At 28.0% G+C, this 26,898-nt stretch overlaps 1 protein-coding gene across 4 annotated transcripts in view; it reads left to right on the top strand.

Moving 5' to 3' along the window:
- Nucleotides 1-26,898, top strand: part of LOC148227969 (agrin-like) — a 497,006-nt gene that overhangs the window by 385,287 nt on the left and 84,821 nt on the right. For all 4 annotated transcript variants that reach the window (XM_088200279.1, XM_088200278.1, XM_088200277.1 and 1 more), the window contains exon 4: nt 26,182-26,403. In XM_088200279.1, the coding sequence (XP_088056405.1) occupies nt 26,182-26,403 (222 nt within the window). The remainder of the gene's footprint in view (nt 1-26,181; nt 26,404-26,898) is intronic.

The raw sequence follows: 26,898 nt of genomic DNA, 5'->3' as shown, positions 1-26,898 counted from the left end.
CATTTTGTTAAAAATGCAACAATTTCAAATAAGCTGGCGAAAATTAAATAAATTGTTAATTACTCTTTAGGCAAATTCAATGATAGTTACAAATCAAATTAAAACCTTTCCCTGGATGAGGAAATGATTCCATGGTTAGGTAGACTTATTTTTCCAGTATCTGGACAAGCGGCGCTGTGTTAATGCTGACAATTTTTTAAAATGGCGTTTAACTCGCAAAATATTTATTTTTACGGAAAACAGAACTTTGTGGAACAAGCCGTTTGCCAGAATCTCAAAAATATGAAATTAAGGCCTCTACAGATGTAACATGGCAAAAAAGGTCCAACGCTTATCCAAATATGAAAAAAAAATAAGAAAAGATATGTAAGAATGATATCTACTTTTCATAACAGCCAGATAATCGACACGGGAAAAAAACAAAACGACCTAGTTATTAAATATTTTGAAAAACAATAGAATAAACATTTTTTTGTTTTTTCATTTATTTCAATGCGCATTGTTTTATTCGTTCAGTGTCTATCAACATTTTAACCGTAACATCAAAATTAAAGTCAAAGATTTTCTTTTGAGTAAAGCTAATGGATAGATGCAAAATTCAGTGGAGTATATCGATTCAAAAAACATTTCACTAAATCTTGCCGTGTCTGTGCTGTCGATTCACCAGAAAGGCTTTCGTATTAGCTGAATAATTAGCAGACAATAAGAATAAAAAGTGGGGAGAAATGTGTGTTTTGTGACGAGTGTTTTTATACGTATCAAAAAATATTGAAATCGATAAAAAAGTGTAATTAATAATAATAAATATAAATAGTGATATAGTGTGGTTTATAAGTGTAGTGATAAAAAAAATGTGTTTGTGACAGTTGAAGCAGAAAAAAGACGCCGAAAAATTTGGTGAGTGCAAATTATATTATATTATAAACGGATGTTTTTTATAAATCGCTTATACAAAAATGTATAGAAGCATTCAAACATGCATAGGAATAAATTATAAATATTTGGTTTGTAAACACTGCAACCATTTTAAATTTACACAAAATATTAGGAAGGAAAAATACATATTTATTCGTTCATGATTTTATTCCTCAGAGATTCTTTTAAGTACAACAATATTATTTTTTTCCAATTATTTTACAATTAACTGATATAATGATAATTATTCCGAATGGTAGCTTTTTTTACTAATTTCTTAATTTGTGAATCATTGCGGTTTTCCAAATGATGAGGAAATTCTAAAATAACAAATACCCGCTAAAAATGTTTGTGAGTTAATGGATAATAGTTTTAGAAGTTCTTTGAATACTGTGTTATCTAATTTATCTACATATACCGTAACAATTTTACTTTTAAATTTTGCAATAACATCTCGAATCTTAGGTTGAATAACTTTGTTATTTGATGAACTATCAAACGGGATGTTTCGATTTCTTGTGGTTGGATTGGTTTTATGTTTACCTTGCCAGACGGTTTGACCCTGAAATTTATTTTTGCTTAAGAAGTGTAACATAAAATATTATTTTTTATATGAAATAAATATTTATGGTTCATACATTTCATAAAAAAAATTCACGTTCCCCAATAAGGCAATGTCTCATTGCATTGAGTCGCAATGAGATAAGACGATTTTTTTCACAAAAATATGAAGTAAAATATAATTTATTTTTCATTTGATAGTACGTAGAAATAGTATACTACCATCTCTAATTATCAGATAAAAGCAAGATTGATGGTATCGCAGTATTTGTTTATTAAGAGGAAACGCATGACACATGACTCATGCTTGAGTTCACGGCCACTAAACAATATTATATAAAGACTCGTATACGTGTCTTCGGGCGTTAAGCTGTTTATGTAACTTTCACGTCATTTGATTTATCATTCAATGTAAGTGTCAATTTTTAAAAATCAGTAAAATATACTGTATTTTTTTAATAAATAATATCTGACTTTATTATTGTAGCTCTCTATGATATCAGTAAAAGTAAATTTTAATTTTTGCAAAAAAAAATTAAAGAACCTAAGAATAAAAGTCTTATTATTTACATACCAAATGTATGTTTTTCTATTTGATTATTAGTTTTATTGGACAAATAACTGATATTGCGATTTATTATTCTAATAATAATAATATTTAGTATGTTGCGCCAAAAGAGCTCTAAGATAAATATTTACTTGCCGTTTAAAAGCGACTAAAGTTGAACTGTAAAATTTTATATATTATAAGTACAAAAAATATTTTGTATTTTCCCTTAATGCATCGCCGGCGCACAAAGTGGGGGCGTGTGCTACTTATGAAAAGTATATTTTTAATAATGGTTTAGTATTTTTGTCGAAATGTTTCTGCATAAAATACATTGGTAAAAATTTTAAGATCAATTTTAAATGGCAATTTTAATTTATTTTAATTTAATTTTTAATTTGTCGTGTTAAAGGCTTTTATTAATTAACGACTTTTTAGATTTAAACCTTGACTTTAAACATACATGTTTCGTTTATAGTATGAAAACGAAACTGTTATTTTATGGTTTGGTTTCTTTTATATTTTTGCAAATCAAATGTAAAAGCAAAATATATTTCTAGGTTTTTTAAGGCTAGAGCTTTATCTTCTAGTAAAGCCCTTTGCGCTCCCATGTAATTTTTCAATCGCATTCTTCTCTTAGCATACTTCTGTGTAAAACCATTAGTCTGTGAGACTCCAAAATTTTTTTAAATTTTGTTTTCTTGTAACTACTAAAACTTACTAATATAGCACGCTTTTCAATTTATATTAAAATTATTTTATTTTAAATGTTCTTACCTTACTTTCAAAATCAACAAACAATTAATATCAATGAGCAAAATAAATTACTAGTAAAAAAATTACAGTTATTTATATATATATATATATAATTGTAAATTGATAAAAAACAGAAATTTTAAGATAATTTCTAATAAATTAGCCAAATGGACTCGTCGCACTTTAAAAATCAACGGTTCATATACTTATTATGATAGAAACGAAATAGCGTTCAATTGAAATTTTGTTAAATAATATTTGCTGGCAAGATCAGCGCATAACAAATAAACAGTCACGCATATTTTTTTAGAATTAGGATTTTGGCCCGCATTTATAAGAAAATATTTAATTTTCAAAAATAATCCTAAGGCTTATTGTATTTTAATAGATTAACGCACATTACTACAGACAAGCAATTTAAAATCCATATGGCAATTAACCTTTAAGAGATGAGTGAAGGATATTAAACTGTGTTATACTAACTTTATATTATTAAATAAAATTTTTAATTAATTAAAATCTTACTAAGCATACGCAAGGTTTTGCGTATTTCTGTGGCGTAAACAATTGCGGCTACAATGGAACTTTCAGATAAGTGAGACTATTGTTAGTTTCGCAATTGTTATGAGAACGCCTCTAGTTCTCTCTGGTATCTCGTCGTATTCCTATGTACGTATATTATAATATATACATTATATCATACCTACATTGTGTAATAAAACCATTTATATTGTAACGATAAATATTTAACGGCTTTATCGCATTGTTCGAACGTTTTCCAAAATACTCCACCCACGCAAGCGCTTGAATATTTCAACCCTGAGTTATTATTAGTCAAAATAACCGTTCAACATTTATATAAGTGCTTAGCATCGCTTAATATTGTATTTTAATATGATAATTTCAACCTTTAGAATGAGATGCTGGCGAGATTTTTATTTTGATTAATTAAAAATTGCAATAATAAGAGCGAGTGACCTTGCTTAATGATCGGGAGTGTAGGTGCAATAAAGGCGTTATATTTTCATTCTTATTAACATATTTAAAACCACTAGTCAATATATTTTTTCTCTATATACAAAAAAAGTGTCGTGCAAAGTGGCGCAATGTAAAAATTCGATTCGATTCAGGCTACATGCATACGATTTCGGTTTTCATCAGATAAGCCGAATCATTGCAGGGGCGTTCGTCCGGAACGGCATCGCGTTTCATCGACTGCAGCTCAAAACCTGAAAAATGTCCTCTCAATAAACAGCACCGGTTTTTCCGGCTACATTTTAGGATTACGTTTCCGATATTTTCCGAACCGGTCATAAACGACCCTAAGCCTGATTTTACGCCGGTGATTTAGCGCCGCGATAAATTTGCACAAAACCGCGCCTTTTTGCACTGTCCCGGTCCAACCGGTTTTAAACCAGAGGTTCGGATAATGCCCTAATTGACCGGACCGGAATTAAAATTAATAGTTCCGTTTGCGAGATCCGCTAATTGAGCGGATACACGCGCCTTTATCGAAAACGCTTTGCCCTTTCTTCTCCTCTCGTGGGTTGCTTGAAGCCAAATTCGGGAACGGTTCAATCCGGCCCTGGACGAAAACCGCAGACTCGAAAACGTCGAAGGGCCGCCGTTAATTAATTTCGATTAATTAATTCGATACAATGATCATAGGAACGCGATATTACATTGTTATACGTTGTGTTGTATTTAATTAGTTCAAATATTTGCACGATAGCAATAACGTAAAATAGCGCAGAATAGAATATATCAATGATGGATATTTGGACATGATATTTTATAATTCAATCAGTGATAATTACAAACAATGTGAATTTTAGCATTGCTTTATTTCAATCAGTGATAGTACAGAAGTTGTAAAGAATCCAATCCGAATGTATTTGCTTGCTTTTTTGACAATGGAATATGTGACGCGAATAACGTTGTAAGTCTTAAATACGTAAATAGTGAACTTTACAGGAGGTGAAAAATTAATTTACAGATTCATATACATTTATTTTTGGATTTTTATAATACTATATTCATTTTCTGGTGGATATTTTGCCAACTTTTTTTTTCTATTTTGAAGAAGTTGGTTGAAATCACAGAATCAGTCATATAACGTTATTCAATCAAAATCCTAATTTAGACTTACAACGTTATTCGCGTTGCATATTCAATTCATTATATAATTATGTGTCCAAGTACTTGTTTAGTATTATTTATATTTGAAGTGAAACATTTTTTATTTATCATCAAGCTTTTGTGTATTTTAAAAATGCAGCTTCTTATTCCACTTCTTCTCTCCGATTTACAGATATATTCAATTCAATTGTGTCCGTTTTTCTTTTATTTATCTTTTTCGAGTCATCTTATTTATAACAATCATACCCATAACAACTAATAGCCGACAAACTATAATATAATATAAAAAAAAAACAATTTGTAATTTCTGTAACTATAAAAGTTACATATATTTCCGAGTAAATAATATGCAGCTGTGGACTTTCCGAATATCTAGTAGTGATTGTCGTGTCTTTCAAATGAATACGAATAATGTTTAATTTAACATTTTTTTAATATTTCTAACATAAAATGCCAAATTACAGTATTTCCAGCCACAGGAATATTTAAAGTTATATTGTATTAAATTAAAGTTTAAGCCCCTTTAAAAATTAAATATATAGTTTTTGAACTTTAAAATGCTTTTTTATAACATTAAATTTTGTGTGTATGAAGTTGTATTTATTATTTAAACTGAATTTTTTGATTTTCTTTATAATTTAACGAATATATTCACGGACATCATCCCTGCCCCTGCATCTCCACCACTGCTCAGGGCTGCGAAGTCACACCCCTTAGAGTCACAAAACTTATTATAATTATTTTTTCATTTCCTTAATTTTTATATACTGCAATGAATTGAAAAAAGCATGAAAGTCCAAGTGTATACGATTTTTTTTTATTAAATAAATAGAGTTTATAACCAATTTTATTACTATTGATGCAAATTAAATTAAAATATTTTTACATTAAAATTTGCATTCTATTTTATAGTGCGTATATTATAATAAAATAAATTATAATATGCTGTTGTATTAAAATACATACCTTTGTTTATATTCATGTTTATTATGAAAGTTTTACGTATTATGTACTATATTCGCATAATATAACAGTAAGAGCAATTGCGAGAACTGAAAATCCCATGTATTATATGAGATTAGTAATAATGGTCAATAATGTTCCAGTAACTATCAAAGTAGTACAAAGTTGGCTTAACAGTTTCGCAGGCTTACACCACAGCCCCGTAATATTGCATATTAAACTATGAAGGTCGGCGATAGTTGAAGTGTTGGGGATCAAACGACGATAAGTCCGCCTTAAGGAATTTTGTGTGCAAAATTTAAATTATTTTAATGTAGCAACATTGTATTTTTAGTTGAGAGTGGCTTAGATGCGATTGTGTGCGAACGTTAAGTTGAAACGTCGTGCTATCTTACTGCGATACTTTGATGCAAGCGAATAATGGAGATAACGTGTTGAAAAAACTTTCTCCTGGCGTTGTGGTGCGGTATCCCGGGGAATATAAATTCTGGAACGGATGTTAAGTGAGCTAAAGTGCTGTGCTTGAGCTTTTTCCGCCAATGTGCTTATGCACTTCCATCGGGAAAACATTCAATAATCTGGACTAACACAATAGCTTTGCGAACTTTATAAAAGTGAATTTGAATCTAAATATTTTTATATTCAATGTAATAAAATTTTGAAGTAATTCAATAAAAAAAATATTATAATAAAACATTTTTACATTTAATACATATTTAGTTAATGACTGATTACAACAATACTAAGTGATATTCACAGAATCTCAAACCATATGTTTTACAAAGATATTAAAATATTATACCACATCACGTGTTTTACGAACAATACATTATACCAAGTATGCTAATAAAAAAATATTTTTCACCTGAATTAAATATTTTTCAAAGATAAACACGGCTTAAATTCCTCAATTTTAAATTTTATATTAAAGCTCAATAGACAGTTTTCATAGAAAATGATTTTCCAAGAGTTATTTTTATAGTTCTATGGCATTAAAAAAAACATCAACAACATTTTATCTGTTGATTGAACGTCGGCTGCGCTGTTGATAAAATAACATAAAAGAACTACACACACCCGAACCAATTTTCGCCAAAACAAATTTATTTTGTGTTATAGGTATTTCATTCGGCGAAACGGGCGCGGCTCTTGTTAAAGTTTAATAATATATTCGTTCTGCAAAATTATTACAAAGGCTTTGTTAAACTGGTTTCTCGTTAACAATAGAGAGAACGCACGATATAAATTTTCGTAAAAAATTAACGTGAAACACATCACATCAGTATGAGAAAAGTTTAATGGAATATTGATTAAAGCTATTTTTTAATATCATTACACACATGATAAATTTCCTGGTAATATAAAAATTTTCCGCGTAGTTATTACGTCTAATCTACGATCGTTTATTTTTATGTTTCCTACTTTGGAATAGATTAGGAATCAAGAGAGTATTACCGATTGACACGTGGCATTTACTACACTTCAATATTTCAATTGAAATATTCGGATGAAATAATACAAAAAAAGTTTTACCATTAGTCGACATACACTAAAGTTCTGTAATGTTGTAGTGTTATAGTAATAAGCACTACTAATACACATATGTTTCCATTTAATTCAAGAGGATGATAATACGAAAGTTCATTGGCAAATAAACAGAACTCATATAATTTTAAATTATAAATTTAATTAAACAGTATTACATTTCCTGAATCCATTATTTAGGATTAAATATTTAATAAACATATACATAAGGCTTAAGTTTTCTATTCAGCTTCATTTTTCATTACTGTAATTCTTATAATTAATATTTTTAATATTATCACAGAAAATAAGTATATTTTTTTAAGCACTATTCACTTTTATATTTTCCAATCTTTTATTACACTTTGATGCAATATGTGGAATTGTAGAATATTTAAAATTATAAATAAAAATTGCAATTTCCCATCAGCTGTTATAAAAACCATAAATAATATTTTGTATCTCTTGTTGACCGACCAACTTTTTTATGTTAGTTTACACCTATACTTAATCAACAAAACTAATACAAAAATTCTATATCGTACCTCTATTTTACTCGCCGTAATAATTTATACAATATTATTGCCCATAATTATTATTTATTTATTATTATGCGCATTTTGATAAAATAATACAATTCTAGAATCACTACGATTAACGATAATTATGAATCCATAATTAGATGTTTTATACAGTGAGATTTCTCACATTTCAGATGTGAGAAATCTCACTGTTAAAATAAATTGACTATTGACATTAGAGATCTGGGTTCTTATCTTATCCTTTCGCTTTTTCATTTTTTATAAAAATAAAACAATATCTAAAGTGTGAAGTGTTTGACAGATTTTTGAGCATGTGTATTACGATTAAAGGTACAATATGACATTGTTAAGTAATTTTCACCCAAAAGTAGAGTTAGCATATTTACACAAAGCCATCGATATGTAATTATTAAAGCACGGTATATTAATGTAGATTAAATATATCTATTTTTTTTTTTTTTTTATTATTATTTATTTATTAACGTAATTCCGCATGAGTATAAAATTACTCATTCTACGGTTACATTTTATTACAGTTTTATGTTAAATATGAAAAATAAAAACTTATACATTAGAAAGTATAATAAACATATTTAAACTCTTATCAAAATAATAAGTATAACAAATTATAAGAATGTACATACACATATACATACATTCATACATATGCATATATACATATAAATATACAAACATAAACATATACACACCTTTTTTTTTTTTTTTAAAGTTCGATGAATTTTTTTAAAAAATATTTTCTTATTTCTTTAAAGTTATTTCTGGTTGATATTGGTAAATCATTATATGTTTTAAAAGCTATATATTTTAAAGAATTTGTTCTAAACTTTACTGAAAATGGTTGAGGGATGTGTAGATCATATGCAGATCTAATTTCATATTTGTGTTGTTCTTTTCTAATTTTAAATTTAGTATTTATAGTTGATTTTCCCTCTAACATTTTTTTTGTTATCATTATTAATTTAAATTTTGGAAGGATAGTTATAGGTAAAATTTTTGTTTTCATATATATGTCTTTTGTGTGAGTATCAAACGGTAAATTCAATAAATTTTTTATGGCACTATTTTGAATCACCTGAAGTGATTTTATTTTAAATTTACTTGTAAACCCCCAGACGCAAGACATATATGTTAGATGACTATGAATGTGTGAAAAATAAATGCTTAATCTAGTTTTATATGATAAAATATTTTGAAACCTGTATAAAATTTTTGACATTGGTAAATTTTTTTTTATTATATAATCAATATGATTATAAAAATTTAAATCTTTATCCAACAGCAGACCTAAGAATCTTATATTATCACTTTTTGTAATTAGAGAGTTATTTACATTAAGAGAAATATTAATATCATCATTAAATATCATATAATTTGTTTTTTTTTCATTATTTGTTAATTTGTTTTATCTCATCCATTCATTAATATGGATCAAATCATTCTGCATGTTGTTTTGCACGTCTTTATATGTTTTAGAGTTATATATTAACACTGTATCATCAGCATACAGTTGAATCCTTCCTGTAAGTTTACATAGAGTTAAATCATTTATGTACAAATTAAATAGTAATGGACCTAAAATAGAACCCTGTGGAATTCCACACTTGACCACCTCATATTCACTTTGTATACCATTTATTACTACTACTTGTTGTCTATTATTTAAATAGCTTCTTAATAAATTTAGTGTTGGTCCAGCTATTCCAATATGGTTTAATTTCTTTAATAATATGTTATGATCTACTGTATCAAAAGCTTTTTTTAAATCTATAAATATTGCTGAAGTTTTATTTTTATCATTAAGGTGTTGTTGTATTTCATTAATTAAATCAAAAGCAGCGTATTTTGTATTGGATTTGCTTCTAAATCCATATTGTAAATGAGATAAAAAATGTATACTTTTTAAATCATAATCATTAAAGAGAAAAAACCTCAATGAACAAATTTCCTGAATAATTAAAGTTTTGATCGATTGATTACAGAGCGACAGGTTACTAAAAAAAATCGGGTTCCCGTATTTATACTTATTAATAACAGATGTTTATGCTTTACATTTTTTTATATCTTAAAAAGGATAAAGATTAAAATATCTTTGGATTATTTAAAAAACGAGATTTAAGTTCGCCGACGGGTTAATTTTATGGCAACATGGATTTTTGAAATCTGCTGATACCACGTAAAATATTTTTTTCTTAAATTAATATTTTTAAAGGTATTGGATTACCAAAGAAACAAATAATTTTAATCGTAATTTTTTCATTAAAATACGCAAATACGACCTCTTTTTAAATTTTCAAAAAAGGTTGCATATTTTCAAACATCTGGCATAGAAGAAACTTCTTTTAATCAGTTGTATAAAAAATAAAGTGAATGTAAAACGTTTCAAAATATTCGTACAAATTTAATTTTTAGCAAAAAATAGGATATTAAATTGTTTGAGAAATCAACTGTTTTCTCTTAAAATGAGATTTTTTCCTTATAAATTCTCGAGAAGAAATAATTGTGAGATCTAAATCTGATTATTTAGACCAAATAGGAAGATGTAAAAAGAGGAGTAAAAACTTCGATTAAAAAATAAAAGAAATGCAAGTCTAGTAAAGAACTATTAAAATATTATCAAGTTCTAGTGATTTTATTTTATAAATTTATCAGGTTACTAAAAAGATGATTTTTTAATAAAATACTTTTTATTATTAATAAACAATATTGCTCGAAATAAGCACCATTAGACAAATTCTGTAATCGATAAAATCTCTGAATTGGCTCTTAGCTCAGTGGTTCAAAACTTTTTAGTTGCCTAAATGCTTCAACAATTGATAATCTGTTATGGTGGATGAGGCAATATTTCATAGATCAACTCGTTTAACTTTTGGAGAAGCAATCGTGTGATGAGTGGTCGTGCATTGTCGTGTTAAATAATTGGTCCTTTTCTATTGAACTGTGTGGGGACCAGACGTCGCAGTTCTCTATGCAATTTGTCGGATTCTTGACAATTTCTCTCAACTGTTATGGTTTTGCTAGAAGGCAAAAGTTGTAAAATGCCAACAAAGAGTAACCATAATTTTTCTTTTAGTGTAATTTTGCCAATACCAAATTAAGCAGCTTTTTATTACTTTTCTAGCTGTTTTAAGTAGTCCTGAATGAATAATTATTACTAAATTACTAACGCCTAACTTTTCTCCAAACTCTTGAATTTTTGTGTGTGGTTTTGAGTCATTAATACTATCTTATCAATAATCTATACATTTGTCTTGCATTTTTTTTTCTTAGAACCGCTTTAAAATTACAGTAACGTAAATAAGTAAAAAATTAAATTTATTGTATAAAATACAGTTATTTTCTTAGGGTATATTAATAGTGAAAAATTTAGTTTATTTATTTACTTTTAAAACTGTGTTTATTTTCTAACTAAATATATGTAGCTTAGTAACACTACGCGAATACAAACCACATCATATTATACACACCGAAAGTAATGAGGGTATCGGGTTCGAGGTGTATTTCATGCCGCAGCATGTGTTGCATCATTGCGATTCAGGATTCGTTCAACATTTCGTACGGTTAGACTACTTGATATGTAAGGTGTGCCGGTTTCATCCCGCCCTATACACATCTTGCACGTCATGAGTGAGGATGTGTTATGTGAAGCATGAGATTTCGACAAAATACCTAAAACATGTACGCACGCCAAGCGTTTGTCTCTGGAATTAATGTATTTTTTTGACCTTTTGTGATTTTTTATAAAAAAAATGTTTTAGTCGGATCTTTTCCACGTATGTTATCTCATTCTGTGCAATGTGCAGTCGACGAACATTCATTGCACAAGTTCGCAGATCGACGATCTAAAATGTCGTCGAGTCTAGATTAAAGCAATTCGAAACGGCATAAAATGTGTCCGGACATACATACATGTGTATGAATGTGGGTTCATGTATGTAATACATTGTGTATGTGTATACGATGCAATGGCAAAAAGTGTGCTGTACGAGTTAAATTGTAGGAAAACCACATGTGCTTTACAATGAAAAAAGTATACAAACGTAAAGTTTTTTCAACTATCAAATACAATTGCTCGTGAATTTATATTCATATGTAACATTTAGATCATATGTGCAGAATAAATTAAAAAAAACATTACAAACTACAATGTATGTAAATGTATTTTTTACAAAGTGCAAAAGTTTTTTCTCCTTAATTTATATATAAGTACATTTTAAGGTTTTGTTACTTTGCAACTGCTAATAATTTATTCGGTAAAATTAAATATTTTGAGTTACTATTTATGAACGAGATTGTTTTTTCCGAGCGGTGGTGGAGAAGCTGGCGGAGGGATGATGTCAAAGGCAGATCGACAGAGGCTTTGTAGGTGATGTAACGATGGCGAAGTGGAGGTTGTTCCCTCTGCTACAGTTGTGTTGTGTCTGATCCATGGCCATCTGGTCCTCGTCTACCGGTCTGTCTGCGTGTCTTTGCGTCTCTTCCTTCTCCTCACTGGAGACCATCCTTAAGTATTAAACGAAACACAATCATGTAGCGATCGTTTCTTAGAACAAATACATGTGTATATGCCTTTAGAAAGTAGCTATATTTTTGAGGTCGAATTGTGCAACGGGAATATTGTAACTTTACGGTGCTTTTTTGTTTTTTTGAGTTACTGTTTTTTTTTCGCAAAAAATAAATATTCTTGCAATGCATCGAACGACACTTTTTTCAATTTTGCAAAAAATAAATACTCTTTCAATGCATTAAAGAACACTTGCGTGTTATTTATGTGAAACCATTTTTTCTAAACTAAATTTTGTGGAAAAAAACCTTCTCATTGTAAAAAATCTTATTTTTATTAAAATATTTTTTTAAATACATAGTAAATGTATAAAAAAAAAAATTATTTATTTTGTATTATTTTTACCAATCATTAATGGTTTCCGTATTTTATAATTAAAAGTACGCTCAGGATAAGGATGCCGGTTTGTTCTTGTGTGCGTGTACATGTATATGAGAGGGAGCAGCGATGTAGCGTGTACTTCGTTGTCTCGCTTTCTCTTTTAAGGACAGTCGCTGATTCGTCAATGCTGGTATTCGTCATTAAAGTGCAGTGTGGCACAGAAGTTCGATCTTCTCTAGTGATTTATTTTAAATAATTTTGTGTTGATATTGGTTTAACCCAGATATGTCCACTGTCCCATGGGTAGGTCACTAAACTCGTGCCACTGTTTTTTATTTATAAATGAAATTTTAAGAGAACAAAATTTCTTAGGCATATCTGAGTTAATAGATACCAAGGCTTCAAATATACACTGTAAGCTATTCGTTCTCTTACTCGTGGATTAAAATATTTTAATTATTTTTCCATTAATCCGTACGTTGTTGGTTTTTTTACACTATTCTCTGTAAGGCTTAAAAAAGTTATTATTCTTATCGTTGCGCCAATGATAATTTTTAAATTTATTCAATGGATTTTTATGATTTAATCGAGTCCTTGAGCCATTAAACAATCTGCGAATAATTTATTTTCCCATTTTATATCTTTTTGCTTTTGAAGAATAGCTAAAGACGTCATTATTTTTTTGACTAGTGAAAGATTTTGAATTTTGCAAATATTTAATTAATGACATCAATGTCTGGTTTCTTCGATTATATAATATATTTTTAATTGTCCGTTGAAATTTCCAACTTAGCTCAGATGTATGCATGTTAAATAAACATATATTTTCTTTTTAAATAAAAAAATTAAATATTCTGAGCGAAATTGTATTGAGCCACACAGTTCACGCACACAATAACAAACCGGAATCCTTATCCCGAGCGTACTCTACACATATATTTTGTAGCTATATGTAACTATATATTATAAACTTGATTGATTTTTTTATTTTTATGTGTTTCTGTAATTTAATAATCTAAGCTAAATTAAAAATATGTATTTTAGTAATCGTTAATTCTTAACCAAAAATAAATAAACAAGTCTCGTTGTAAATGAAACTTAAGCAAAGTACATTCAAGTTCATTATTTTATAAATTAGTATTAATGACCCAATTCTAGCAGAAATTATCAACTGATCGAGTATCGAAATCCGATTACCATTATTAAACCCCGTTGATACGCATTCGAATCGCCGATACAAATTCGCTTTGATTCGGATTGAAATTTTCATTATACATCCACCCGCCCACCCAAAAACGAAATTACCGAAAGCATTATCGCTCGTTCCTGAGCCTAATTCTGGGAAAGCACAAAGTGATACTCGGGGAGAAGGCCCACCGAACGCTGGGGCTTTAAAAAGGGCCCCATTGTGAAGAACCTTTCTTGCTCTTGCACTCTTCCTTTGTGGAAAGCCAAACAAACGTCCCCTTTGGTCTCGAACGGAAAACGTTTACGCGCAAACTTTTCGCTTTTGTCGCTGCCGCGTTGCGTGCGATCGTTGCAGGAGACCTGTTTGGTGTCCCTTTTCGTTTTTGTGCTTTTGGAGAAACGAGCTTTGGCTAACGGTTATGACGGGATTTGTTACGTGGCTCTACAGAACGTCGCAGTCCGCGAAACGTAATTATGCAAACTAGTGTGCTTCGTCACGCGAATGCATTATGTATGTGTGTACAGTGGAGCGCCGTTAATTTGAAACTGTATGGAGAAACAGGGGCAAATATTACATTTAAAAGTAATATGGATTCTTTTGCAACTGTGCGAAAAATATTTTTCGTAACGTCTTTGATTTAAAAACTAACTCGTTGTAAGCAATAGATAAGACCAACATAAAACGATAACTAAAATATATATATATATTGTGCAAGCACTATTTTTCATCTAGACTGTGTAGATCTATAGATCTTCTATCGCTGCCAGACAATCGTGATACTCGTTATTTTTACTGAGTTATACAGTACTTTTTTTCAAGAAAATAAGTGACGCAAGGTTTTATTAAGAATCTAAAAAGTACTACGTCATTTAAACCCGCAAACTTACTGGCATGTCTTTAATCACTCAAAAATCCCAATTAATCAAACAATGTTGTAGTTCGTGATATATAATATATAAAACATATAACACTAAAACCATTATTTGACATAGTTTTTTGCTACAAATAGCAAATTAAAATCACAATGAAAAAAATTAAATGATTAATTGTGTGGTGTACTTACTAAAACGCAATTTGATCGTTTCATTTAAGTTTAACAAATCGAATATGAGTTATATTACATGTAAATATATTTAAATAAGCAAAAAATAGATGAACAGTATCCGTGGAACGCAGGCCCTCTGGTGACCAAACAGCTTTGTCGCTCTAGTAGCTTTGATTCTCGTGGGGGTGTAATGGTCCATCCAAGTTCTTTCTGTCAGTGACAGGTCTAATTTCTGCAGTACAGTTCTTGCAGTTGGGAACGTTTGAGCAGCTAAGGGCGTAGCCATGACGGTGGTTCTAAACTTTTGTTTTTTCGTGATACATATAAGCTGAAGTAGCTCATTATTATAAATTATTATCATTACATCTGTGATAATAAATCAGAAATATGATTATGTATTAATTATTAATTCTGATTTCCCAGACACATATATATAATATTCAAACCCATGTCTTTCAAATCAATAGTCAGCGACTTATACCACCTTCGGCTTTTTCCTTGTCAATGAATTTTAGCGGGAGGCTTGATTAAATAACCTAAACACTCTATTTATAGTACAACTGTTTAGCTTGGGACCAAAAATTTTTACTCTGCGTGACTCTGTCTATAAAATAAATTATTACGATTAATTAACCACTCACAAGTCACGAGTCATTGATTTCTATATGAAAAGCATTACCGTAAAATAAGGCGCCTTTGTGCTTTAATCGATTTTATCATGTTACTTAAGCTAAGATTTAAGTGTTACATTTACAATAAATTTGTCTTAATGTAAATAAATAAATTAAATGTTCCAGAAAAAATTATATAAAATACTGCGTATAACAAAAGTCGTTAAAAATTATTAAAACTACTGTAAAAAAATGTAATGTTTGTGAATAAAAAAAAAATTGTACATAGTATGTTATAATTTGATAGCTAAAAACGTAATAAACTAAGCTTTTCTAAAAATCTTATTTTTTAAAATCTGCATCTTAAATATATTAATTTTTTTACTTACATTTCACGAACTATTTAGAATAAATTCCAACACAATTGATGAATGTAATTTTAGATTAATTTGATATAGTTAATTTTACCTAATTTAAAATCATTTAATCGATTGAGGTTTTGACAGATCTTTTACTCTATACCAGAGGTCTCTAAGCTTTCACAGCCTCTGGAGCTCTTCTAGTTTATAATATTCTGCAAGAAACCCTAAAATTTGATAACAATTTAAGACGGTGTTTCTGAAACTTGTATTTTACATTTTTATTGATTACCCAAATATTGTGTAAATTAATATAGCATTTTGTATTAGTTTTAAAAAACAATTTTCTTAATATTTTGATTTTAAAATAGTTGCATCTATTTTATTTTGTACTTAAAAAATATTGCTATTTGTCACTTGTGAAGTGCTAGGTTTTACATTTTTTAATCCAATTCACTTTATTAAATTAGTTATGAATTTTTGTTTTATTAATAAATAGTCGAATCTCGTCTTAATAGTCTGTCCCATAAAAGTAAAGCCTCTATAAAAATAGCTCTTATGTTTAATTTCAATGGCTTTTAGGTAAAATTCAATCACAGAAATAAGTCTGATGGTAAATCATTTATCTGATTTAACATCAGACCGCACTCAAGAAATCGTTGACCCCCTCCCCCAAATAAATATTTTTATTTAAAAAATCTCAAAATTATAAATTGCTATTTATTGCTAAAAAAAAACAGTATACTAAAAATTACAAGAATGGTATACATATATAAAGAATATTATATTATATGTTAATTTTATGTATGGAATATTTTTAACCCAAGAATTAAAAATATTCCGTATAAGATGGCCACTTAGTCATTATGACTGACCACTCCTAAAAATACATAAGCAAATGCTTATACATTTATTGCAGTTTTGCAAAATATAGAAACGTACTAAGGGTATCTAATCTCTCATTGGACCTTTTTAGTCAAAAATCATATTTTGTAAAAAAATGTGATATTTGTAAATATAGTTTACAGTATTTAATTATTATATAGGTAAAAATATATTAAATTTAGCCTTTCCTAAAATCTTTCTTTTTAAAATCGTTATCCTAAATATATCGAGTTTTCACTATATTTATATTTATTGAACTATTAAGGTTTTATAGAACTCTTTTATTAAGTAAAATATACTGAGATAATTAAAAGTGTAATCAGTCTTTAATATTTCATTTTTTTCGCAAAAACTCTGATTCATTAAGGTAGAATATCATTTAATATATTTATGTATATATAATTTTACTATTATTTTTATAATCAAAATGTTTAGCTGTGGATATAGTAAAAATTAAAAGCTAAGTTTACATTAAAAGTATTTTATAGATGCATTACTTTATCTGAAATTGGATTCAAACTATTAACAGTAATGTACTGATTCACCTTTGCCTTGTTAGAGTAGATTAATTTTATAAATGTCGATTAATTTTAAAATCGCTTTAATAGAATTCATCTTAGTTGACAATACGTGTAAAAGCTTCAGTGACGCAAGACGAATTGTAAAAAGCGACACACAATTGCTCCTCCAGCGCAGAGTAATTGAATTCCGACACATTTGAACCGCGTAAAAATAAATTCTAATCAAATAATATCTCGCCGCGAGCTCTTTGCCATCCGAAAGGGTTGTCTACTGTGGCATTATGCACAATTACGAGATTATCTCGAAAAGCTCGACGGAAAAACAGTAACCCATTACCGTAAAAGTGAGCGCCGCACTAAGCTTTTCCCACTCGGGTCGCGGAAACTCATCGCCATTAGCGTCCGATGACTTCAATGGGAAAAGCACCGCTCGGAGGACAAACGCTTCGGCTTTTCCCTCGTATACTTTTTTCTTAGTTTTTTTAATCCCCTTCGCTCTGGCCGAAAGAGCCCCGTCGGCCAGGTGTCGGTCTGAAAGGGTAGATAAGCCCGGGCAGATGGAAGATAATGAAAGTCATTAAGTCGGAGAAGACGCCGTATGAAAGCGCGGTTTTGAGACAGCGAGGAAGAACGCGTTTTCAACTTCCAACGTTAATTATTCATAGGGGTACTTAGGTGAACCTTTAGCTATATTAAATACTGGAATGGATTGGGTTTACCTTCGTGCAGCAGCACTGAGGATGTGTACGAGCATATAACGCTATAAAAGCGTAATACGCTACATTAGCAATATATGTAAATCGTTTTATTGTTAATTATAAACATATAAGTATAAAAACATGCAGATAAGTTTGCATCACTTATTATATATATATATATATATATATATATATATATATATATATATATATATATATATATATATATATATATATATATATATATATATATATATATATATATATATATATATATATATATATATATATATATATATATATATATATATATATATATATATATATATATATATATATATATATATATATATATATATATATATATATATATATTTAAACCTTAACTTGTTTACTAACTCGAACAAGAATCTGTATATATTCAGAGATGATATGAAAGTCAAATCTATTATTAGAAATTTTTATCAAAATAAATTCTAGTTTTAGATAAAATTGTAAATATGACAAGACTTTGTGTTACCTATAATTAATGGTAAATAGATTTCCTAGGTCATCTTGAATTTAAACTATACCTAGTATCTCAAAACTATGTTCAAAATCAATAAACAGTATGTTAAGCTTTACTTAAAAAAAATTCTAGCAGATTTAGCATGTGAATGATATATTATTAGGAAATCCTTAGCATTTTGTAAAATCCTATGCCACATTAAATTCGATAATATTTATCTATATCGATAGTTTTTATATATATTATTCGATTTTCTTTACTTTGGGATAAATTATTTATATTACAACTACGTGAAATATCAACCAAAATATTTTAGTTTAAAGTTCAGATTTTCTAGCTTACTAATTTTATACAATAATAATATAATTGTTGTATATGTATGCAAATTTTATATTTTTAACTTATAAACTTTGATAATTGTTTCCATAATATATTAGTACTTGCAGTACAAATCTACTTACGCTATGCTACATTTTCTTAAAATATCATCGAACTCAAAAGTTTATCCAAATATACTTACGTCCTAATCAATCACAGGCAGACATAAAAATAGAACACTGAGAAAGGCAATAAATCTTGAAGCAAGATCTCAGTGGAATTCTTCTGAAAAAGAAAAATTCTTAATATATCTTAAAAAGCATTTTATATAATGACTTTCACATGTACAATATTATATAAGCCTCAGTAATGTTGTCTCATTATAATTTTATTTTATTTTTGTGTAATTTATATTATTATTTTGTCCCTATATATTTAAATAAATTTATCTGAGGAGCATAAGATATGTTTCACAAAGTTGTACTCTACCACACACAGTTCTATATATATTTATCTTAAGATCTAATAAGATGTGAAGATTGTCAAATTGTCACAAAGTGTTTTGACATCTCCCAGAAAATATAGAAATTAAATAACGGATTCAAGGTCCCTTAGATATGAGCCGTTAACTATATTATACTACTGGTATCTCATGTATATTCCTAATAACAAATAATATTAAGCAAAAAAACATATGTCGATGTTTTCATTGCAAAGTTTAATTCTTAGCAATTTTTTGGTGTTAATTTGTGGTTTTTCTTTCACGCCTATTGGCGCAGAGAATTCACATCGGGGTTTTGCAACATTGGCACCGCCATTTGGCAAGGGTTCTTCGTTAATGTGCTCACCTCGCTTAAAACACACGTATCTACCTTGGCAATTTCCTACGGTCGACGGTCGTTTGCTTTCGAAAATTGCCAACAATCCTCGTCCCTAGATGGAATCTCACCACAAAGCCAAAGGGTTTCTCTTTCCTAATGACAGACAAAGCGCGCTAAATTCGCGGTCAAATTCAGGATCGGAAAACATACTTTCCATCTATATTCTAATTTGCATATACATATATAAATGTATATCTAGATAGCAAAAGAGTTTTTCGTGTTAATACATACACATGAGTTAAAAATGACTAAAACAATGACACGCAGAGGTCACGTTTTTATCATATAATGAATATAAAAATTGGTACCATTATATAAAAAAAGTATGTAAATATATTGCTGTTAGTGCCCTTATTATTAATAAAAAAGCTGTATGTAAGAAAGCCCTTTTATGTATAATGTTAAAAGTAATACATAAGTTTAACAATGAAAAGGATTTTACATTTTTATACATACTTTTGTGATACTCTCCAAGAGCTATATTTAACTTCTTGTTTGTATATTTTTACGCTTTTAATTATAATTATCAATGAATTTGGTCTTCCAAATACAGTTGCTTTTGAAATACAAACTATATTTACATATTATATAAAACAACAAATATAAAATGCATTATATTTTATTACTAAGCACTGACTTATTTTACTGAAATAAAATTTAATATCTAAAATAAATCATGAGCAATGCGACTTATTAATACTGTAAGATAAATGTAAGAAATCTGTAAAACAAAAGTGTTTGAAAAATATACAAATATTATTTCACTGAATTTTAATACATCAGTAGTTAAATCGTAATGAAGAGTAATTAACATGTTATTATCATTGTCACGTCACAACAATACAGACCGTCTTTATCTAGAAACGTTAGAAAAGCCAATTCAAACCAATGTACATTAAGTCATTATGGTTGACCACCCCAAAGAATACAACAAAATTCTCGCGCATAATTTTTTTTTTTTTTAATTATGGGACGTACCAAATGAATCAGATCTCTCTTTAAGCCGACAGAAATTATATAAAAAAGCTTTTCGCGAACACGCCAATATCATCACTCTACTTTACGACTTTGGCTTAGACATTTTTACTCCATTTGGCATGCTTTATAACACACTCGGTGAGCCGCTATATTTTATAACTCACCCAAAAAGTCTTGCTACTCACTGGGCTCTTCTAAAATGTTTTCATTTATTTATTAAATACGTGTTATTTAATTTATTTATTAATATAATTAATAGATGTATAACGATTTAATACATTGGTATAAATAATAGTAATGAGTGGTCAGAAAAGAAAGCGGGCATAGTACATTAAAATGTCTTAGGACTTCAGGATGTTTAATAAATTATTTTTTGTTAGAAACGTATTATATGTTTTTTTAAAAACGAAATATTTAATATTTTTTTTTTTAATTTTTATATTTACTATCCAAATATCCTACTTAAGTAAAATCTATTTTCTATAGAGTCGTTTTCACGTTCAATGATTTTTTTATTTATTATAACGAGAAAATATCATTAAAAATAATGGTGTAAATATGCACAAAGTTAATGGTTCGATCTGATATATGGTAAAATTATGTAGTAATTTAGAAAAATGTTTTAATTCCACACATTTTTGAAATATCATCAAAATATAATCACGGTATATCTCTGAGCGATTTTCCATCGTAAATATTTCCCCTAGTTCGTTTACGACTCTTTTTTAATGTTCATACCACGACAATTTTTAGTAATTAATGCCTTTTTTATCGTCCTAATGTCCATTCGCTTTATTGCGTTTCTGGCGCTTTAGTCGAGCTTTCGAGCTTTAAAAAGCTCCCGACTAAAAGCTTCGAACGGGCGAAATCATAATTAATTCTTAGTCGTCTGCCGTCAAAGCGAACGATTCACTCTCGATTATTTCGCAAAAAAAATCATTTACACATTTTATCGCTCGGCAAAGTCCACGCATTCCAATATTTATTTTCGACCCCTCTTTGATGAGCAACGATGCTGTAAAACTATAAATCTCTCGTTAAGTGTTTCCGTGAAAGATGGGCGTTGGGTCGAGCTTGATAGAAGCTTTAGTAAAATATTTACAACGCCCCCAAAACTTCCTTCTCATGCAGCCTTAATCTACGAATAAGAAATTCACCCTTTCGCTAAGAGCAAGGAATCGATTTTACACGTTCAATAATAAATTTCAACGGATTGAATGAACATCTTCAAATTAATAAATATTCATTAACCAGTATACTCGTAGTACCCTCTAAAAATTTAATACATAATTTATGCAATTAATTTTTTTTTATATATAAATCAGCTTATTGCTTTGTAATACATTTCGATGTATTAAAACATTAATAATTAAAGAGCCATATAAATTATGACGTTTACCATTGATGTGTATGTGAATAAAATGTAACATTTATTTTATGAAATCAGTCAATTTATCAAATGACATAACATATATTGCCTATTTTAAAAGAAAAAATAATTTAATCAATATTAAAAACAAATTTGTATTTTGTAGCAATTTTAGTAATTGTGCTAATCACTTTCGTGCAAAATTGGTAAAAAAATATTATAAGCGAAAAGTGTATATTAAATTATATTATTAATTTAACTACGCAATTTCGCATAGCAACATAAAAATTGTTTGTAATTATTTAGACTCATCTGAAATAATTTTAACACACACATACACCATACAATTTGTCATTAAATTCAATGTTTTTTGTATGTAATTTCAAAACAAATATCTTTTTAAATTAATATAATCTAATTTATAATTAATATTAATTAGCTAGTTATGACAAATCATTGTTTTATTTATTTAGTGAATAATTGTATAAAAATAATTTTACAATTATATTAATTTTACATATGAAGTAAGCTTTTTCTCAAAAACAATATAGTGCGCGCCATGAATGAAGTACTTAAATATCATGATATATAATATTTGTTGTTAATAATTTAAGCAATGTTTTATTGTGATTTATTTATTGTGGGAAGGTAAATTATAGTGATTAATTAATCATGAACCCTTCCGTGCGCTTAAATACTCACGTATATATATAATGCGAATTTAACTTCCCGTACTAGTGTACGGTACGTGTTTGAGGAAAATCCGAAATTAAATTTTCCACAGACTCAGCTACGACCCACAGGTGATCTCAACGAACCAGGATTAACGCCGAGCCCGTAATGATCTTATTAATATTATACACACATACAAAATACAATCTAGATATACAATTTTAATTAAAAAACTGCTATGTTATTAAGACTTAAGATACCTATTACAAAAATTGTAATTTAAATTATTTGTATATAAAGAGAGCAAGAAAATTATGTAAGCTTAAGCTTAAAAATAACTTTATTTATATTTGTTTGCTTTGATTGGAGGCGCACTAAAAAGTAGCCTTAAAAATTTTGGTAATTAACTCTAATAAATGCGCAGTTTAGTATAATATTAACTGAGAATCACAAGAGCAAAAGTTTACTTTACAATTTCACAGTGAAATCGAATTTGAATTTATGTTTCTGTTAACAAATACAAATAAAATCACTGTATAAAATATATTTTTATAATATTATAATATTTGTAAAAAAAAATCTTTGTGGAAATGATAAACCTATAGCTGTTGCATTAAATGATAAATAGATAGCTTAAAAAATCATAATACAATGTTTTATTTGTAGTATATGATCATAATTTAATTTAGTGTTAAATTTAAACTTATTTTAGCATAATTAAAAAATATATAAAAAATAATTAATTACATACAAAAATATTACTTTACTATTTTTTAAATAATTTACCACAACTTTATAATAAAAAATATAAAAAGTATATTAAAAAAATAATCAAAAAAATAAGTTTTTGGATAAATTTATATTGACAATTTACAAATATAGTCGTAAAATTATGGTATGACAATTTAATTATATTAACCCATTAATATATTAAAACTATATGAAGGTCACAAAATGTTGCTAATTTAAAATATTATTATTAGATATGTAGTTAAAAGCTAAAAAATATATATAGTTTTTAAGAAAATATTTCCTATTATCAGTGCAATGTTTAAAATATATTTTTAATTAACTATGAAAAGTATCACTAATTAAAACAGTTGTTACAATGCCAATTTTTTCTCTTTGAGTTGCATATTTTTTTACTCAATTTGTCAAAATTAGATATAATTTTAAAACTGATTTATTTCGATATTATTATTTGCATTTAATAAGTTTTTTAATAAAAAAGTATTTCAATGCAAATCAGAAGAAAAATCTGAAACATTTTCAAAACAAGTTTTTAGCCCATATATTATACATAAATTTATAAATGAAAAATAGTTTATTTTTATAAAGAAAAATCGATATATTAAAAAATCATAAAAAAATACTTTTATTTAAATATTTTTATTGATTTTTGAAATATTTTGTATTGCCTTTAAAGTAACAAATATAGTTTGTCAAAAAAAGCTTAATATTTAAATTTTTTAATATTTTTTTGTATTTTGTATTTTTGTATTTTTAATAGCAAAACATTAAAAAAATAACGTATAAAATATTTATTTTACTAATTTTTGTTCGAAAGTATTATATATAATATTTATAAAAAATTAAATTAAATTTATAAATTGAAAAATGCATATTATTTAAACTGAAAATATAAAAAACAGGTATTAAAAAATATATATATTTAACACTTCTTTAAAATATATAATAAAAATTACGAAAATTTGCTTTCGTGCAAAAAATATTAGTCCAACAAAAACATTGCATTTAATGAAATTTTTACTGTAACACTATAATTTATATCCTTTTTTGTGGCTAACTAAGTTTTAGTTAAATTCAGTGTAAAACTAAATTTTACCATTAGTAAAAAATAGTTTTGTTTTTAATAATACAGTTCTTATAACATAATACATAATAAACTTATAAACCAAATTTGACTAAATGTAATATTAAAACTAATATTATATTAACAAATTCATTAATATATATTGATATTGTCTATGAATATATCATATGTATGACCTAGCTTGATTTAAATTAATCTAAAAGATTAAAAAAAATCTAGATAAACCTAATCTGTGATAATCGAACGGAATTTTAATTAAAAAATAAATCCCAGACACGATAGAAATATAAAAACTCCAAGGTCCATATGGGATGAAAAAATTCCATTAAGATACCTTATTTTTATGTGATTAGATATTTCAATGATCGCTTATAAGCAAAGATGTAATTATTTGATATGATTACGTTTTACACAAACGTGGCACTGTACGTACACGAAAACTTAATTATTAGAATTTTTCTGGTCTCCCTGTTTTTCAGAAAAAAACGAACACCCCATTGTTCGTTTTGTCACTGCATCTGCTCGAATAATAGTGAGCGAAATATTATATAAAAAAAATGTATTGTATAAAAAGGCAAACAATAGGAACGGAACTGCATCCGTCACTAACGAATGCAATTGCCACATTTGTGCTCTGCAGCGTACGCTGCCGCTGCAACATCTCGATCTCTATAGATAAACGCCAGAGCAAAAGTTTTATTTTATTCATACGCTGTATACCTACATACATATGTACTATATATGTAATTTTATTTCACAAAACAACATCGTGGGAATAAAGCGAGTTTATGGCGCGCACATAGAAGTGAAATATTCTAATTTGCCACATAATCGGCCGACATACAATGAGCTTTGTCCTCTTGCACGTTTAATTTCCTTCTCTCGAGCGAGTTGATTTATTGCAGAGATGTAAACCGGCCATTTCTTGAATTTACAAGACCGTTTCGAATGATAATTGCGCTGAGAAATTGATGACAATTAACAGACGCTCGTTATGCTGGAAATTATGGAGATGCATGGACAGTCACCAAAAATCTTTTTAATTAATAGCCTATTTACATTAAGCTGTTAAACCATGAATATATATGTTTGAATGTATTATATATGTATTTGCGTATCCACTGATACTATAATATGACCGATTACACATACACATATCGAATATATAATCAACGCTCATACGATTGCCTATAATGGACTTGTGTTATCAAGTCTCGGATTATGCGGACCAGTAAACAAGTCGTCCAAGTACATTACTCATTCATGATCAATATTCATCCATTAGAATCCAATCTATGTTTTACTTTGATGGTTCCTTATATGTACAATAGATACAATATCTACGCTTTGTGTATTAATTAAAATATTAAATACTAGGATACTTGTGCATATTTTTCGAAACAATGTTATAAACGACCATATCATAACAAAATATAATAGCAATGATTTTTTAATAATTTCAGAATCCGAACCATGTCGTGGTGTTCAGTGCGCTTGGGGCGGCCTTTGCAGCGAAGAGGGTGGAAGACCTGTTTGTCGATGTCCAAGATGTCCTTTAAGACCTTCAGCGCCTATCAGGCCAGTGTGCGGTAGTGATGGACGTGATTATCCTTCAGCATGTGAACTGACCAAGATTGCATGTGAACAAAGACTCAACGCCACATTGGTCTACAATGGAAAATGCGGTAAGTGCTTTTTTTACCCATTGATTTATTAGTAAATAATGTTTTATAAAAATATATTTTTTTATAAACAATTAGCAAGTTTGTAATATGGCAATCGACTAATATGATAAATTACTATTGTTTCGTTACCATCCATTAAAATTAGGTTCATTAAAAATCCAATTGCAGTATTATTACAATTATTTTTATTAAGTAACGATGAAAGTCGCAAATAAAGAAATATATATTATATATATATATTAGATATAGTATAATCCATTCTATATTTCAAGATGTAAAGTAGATAAAACATCAGTTATAATAATTTTCTGCAAAAATTCAAAGTCCCCAGCAAAGTATAAGAACAAATTTCAATTGAAAGAATTTAGAAAAATCTTTCATTTAGTTTCAATGTTCTAAATATCTTAGTATTTTCCTGCAGCGTTTTTATACTGATTTAAAGTAGATGTGCACAAAAATTAATCGCTTCTTTATAAGGGTACAAAATGTATTAAT

The sequence above is a fragment of the Plectrocnemia conspersa genome, unplaced genomic scaffold (genome assembly GCF_051122295.1).
Source record: "Plectrocnemia conspersa isolate PC_06_02 unplaced genomic scaffold, ASM5112229v1 ptg000012l, whole genome shotgun sequence".
In the NCBI taxonomy this organism is placed as follows: Eukaryota; Metazoa; Arthropoda; class Insecta; order Trichoptera; family Polycentropodidae; genus Plectrocnemia; species Plectrocnemia conspersa.
The sequence above is the reverse complement of the archived record's forward strand: the minus strand, read 5'-3'. Positions and strand labels throughout refer to the sequence as shown.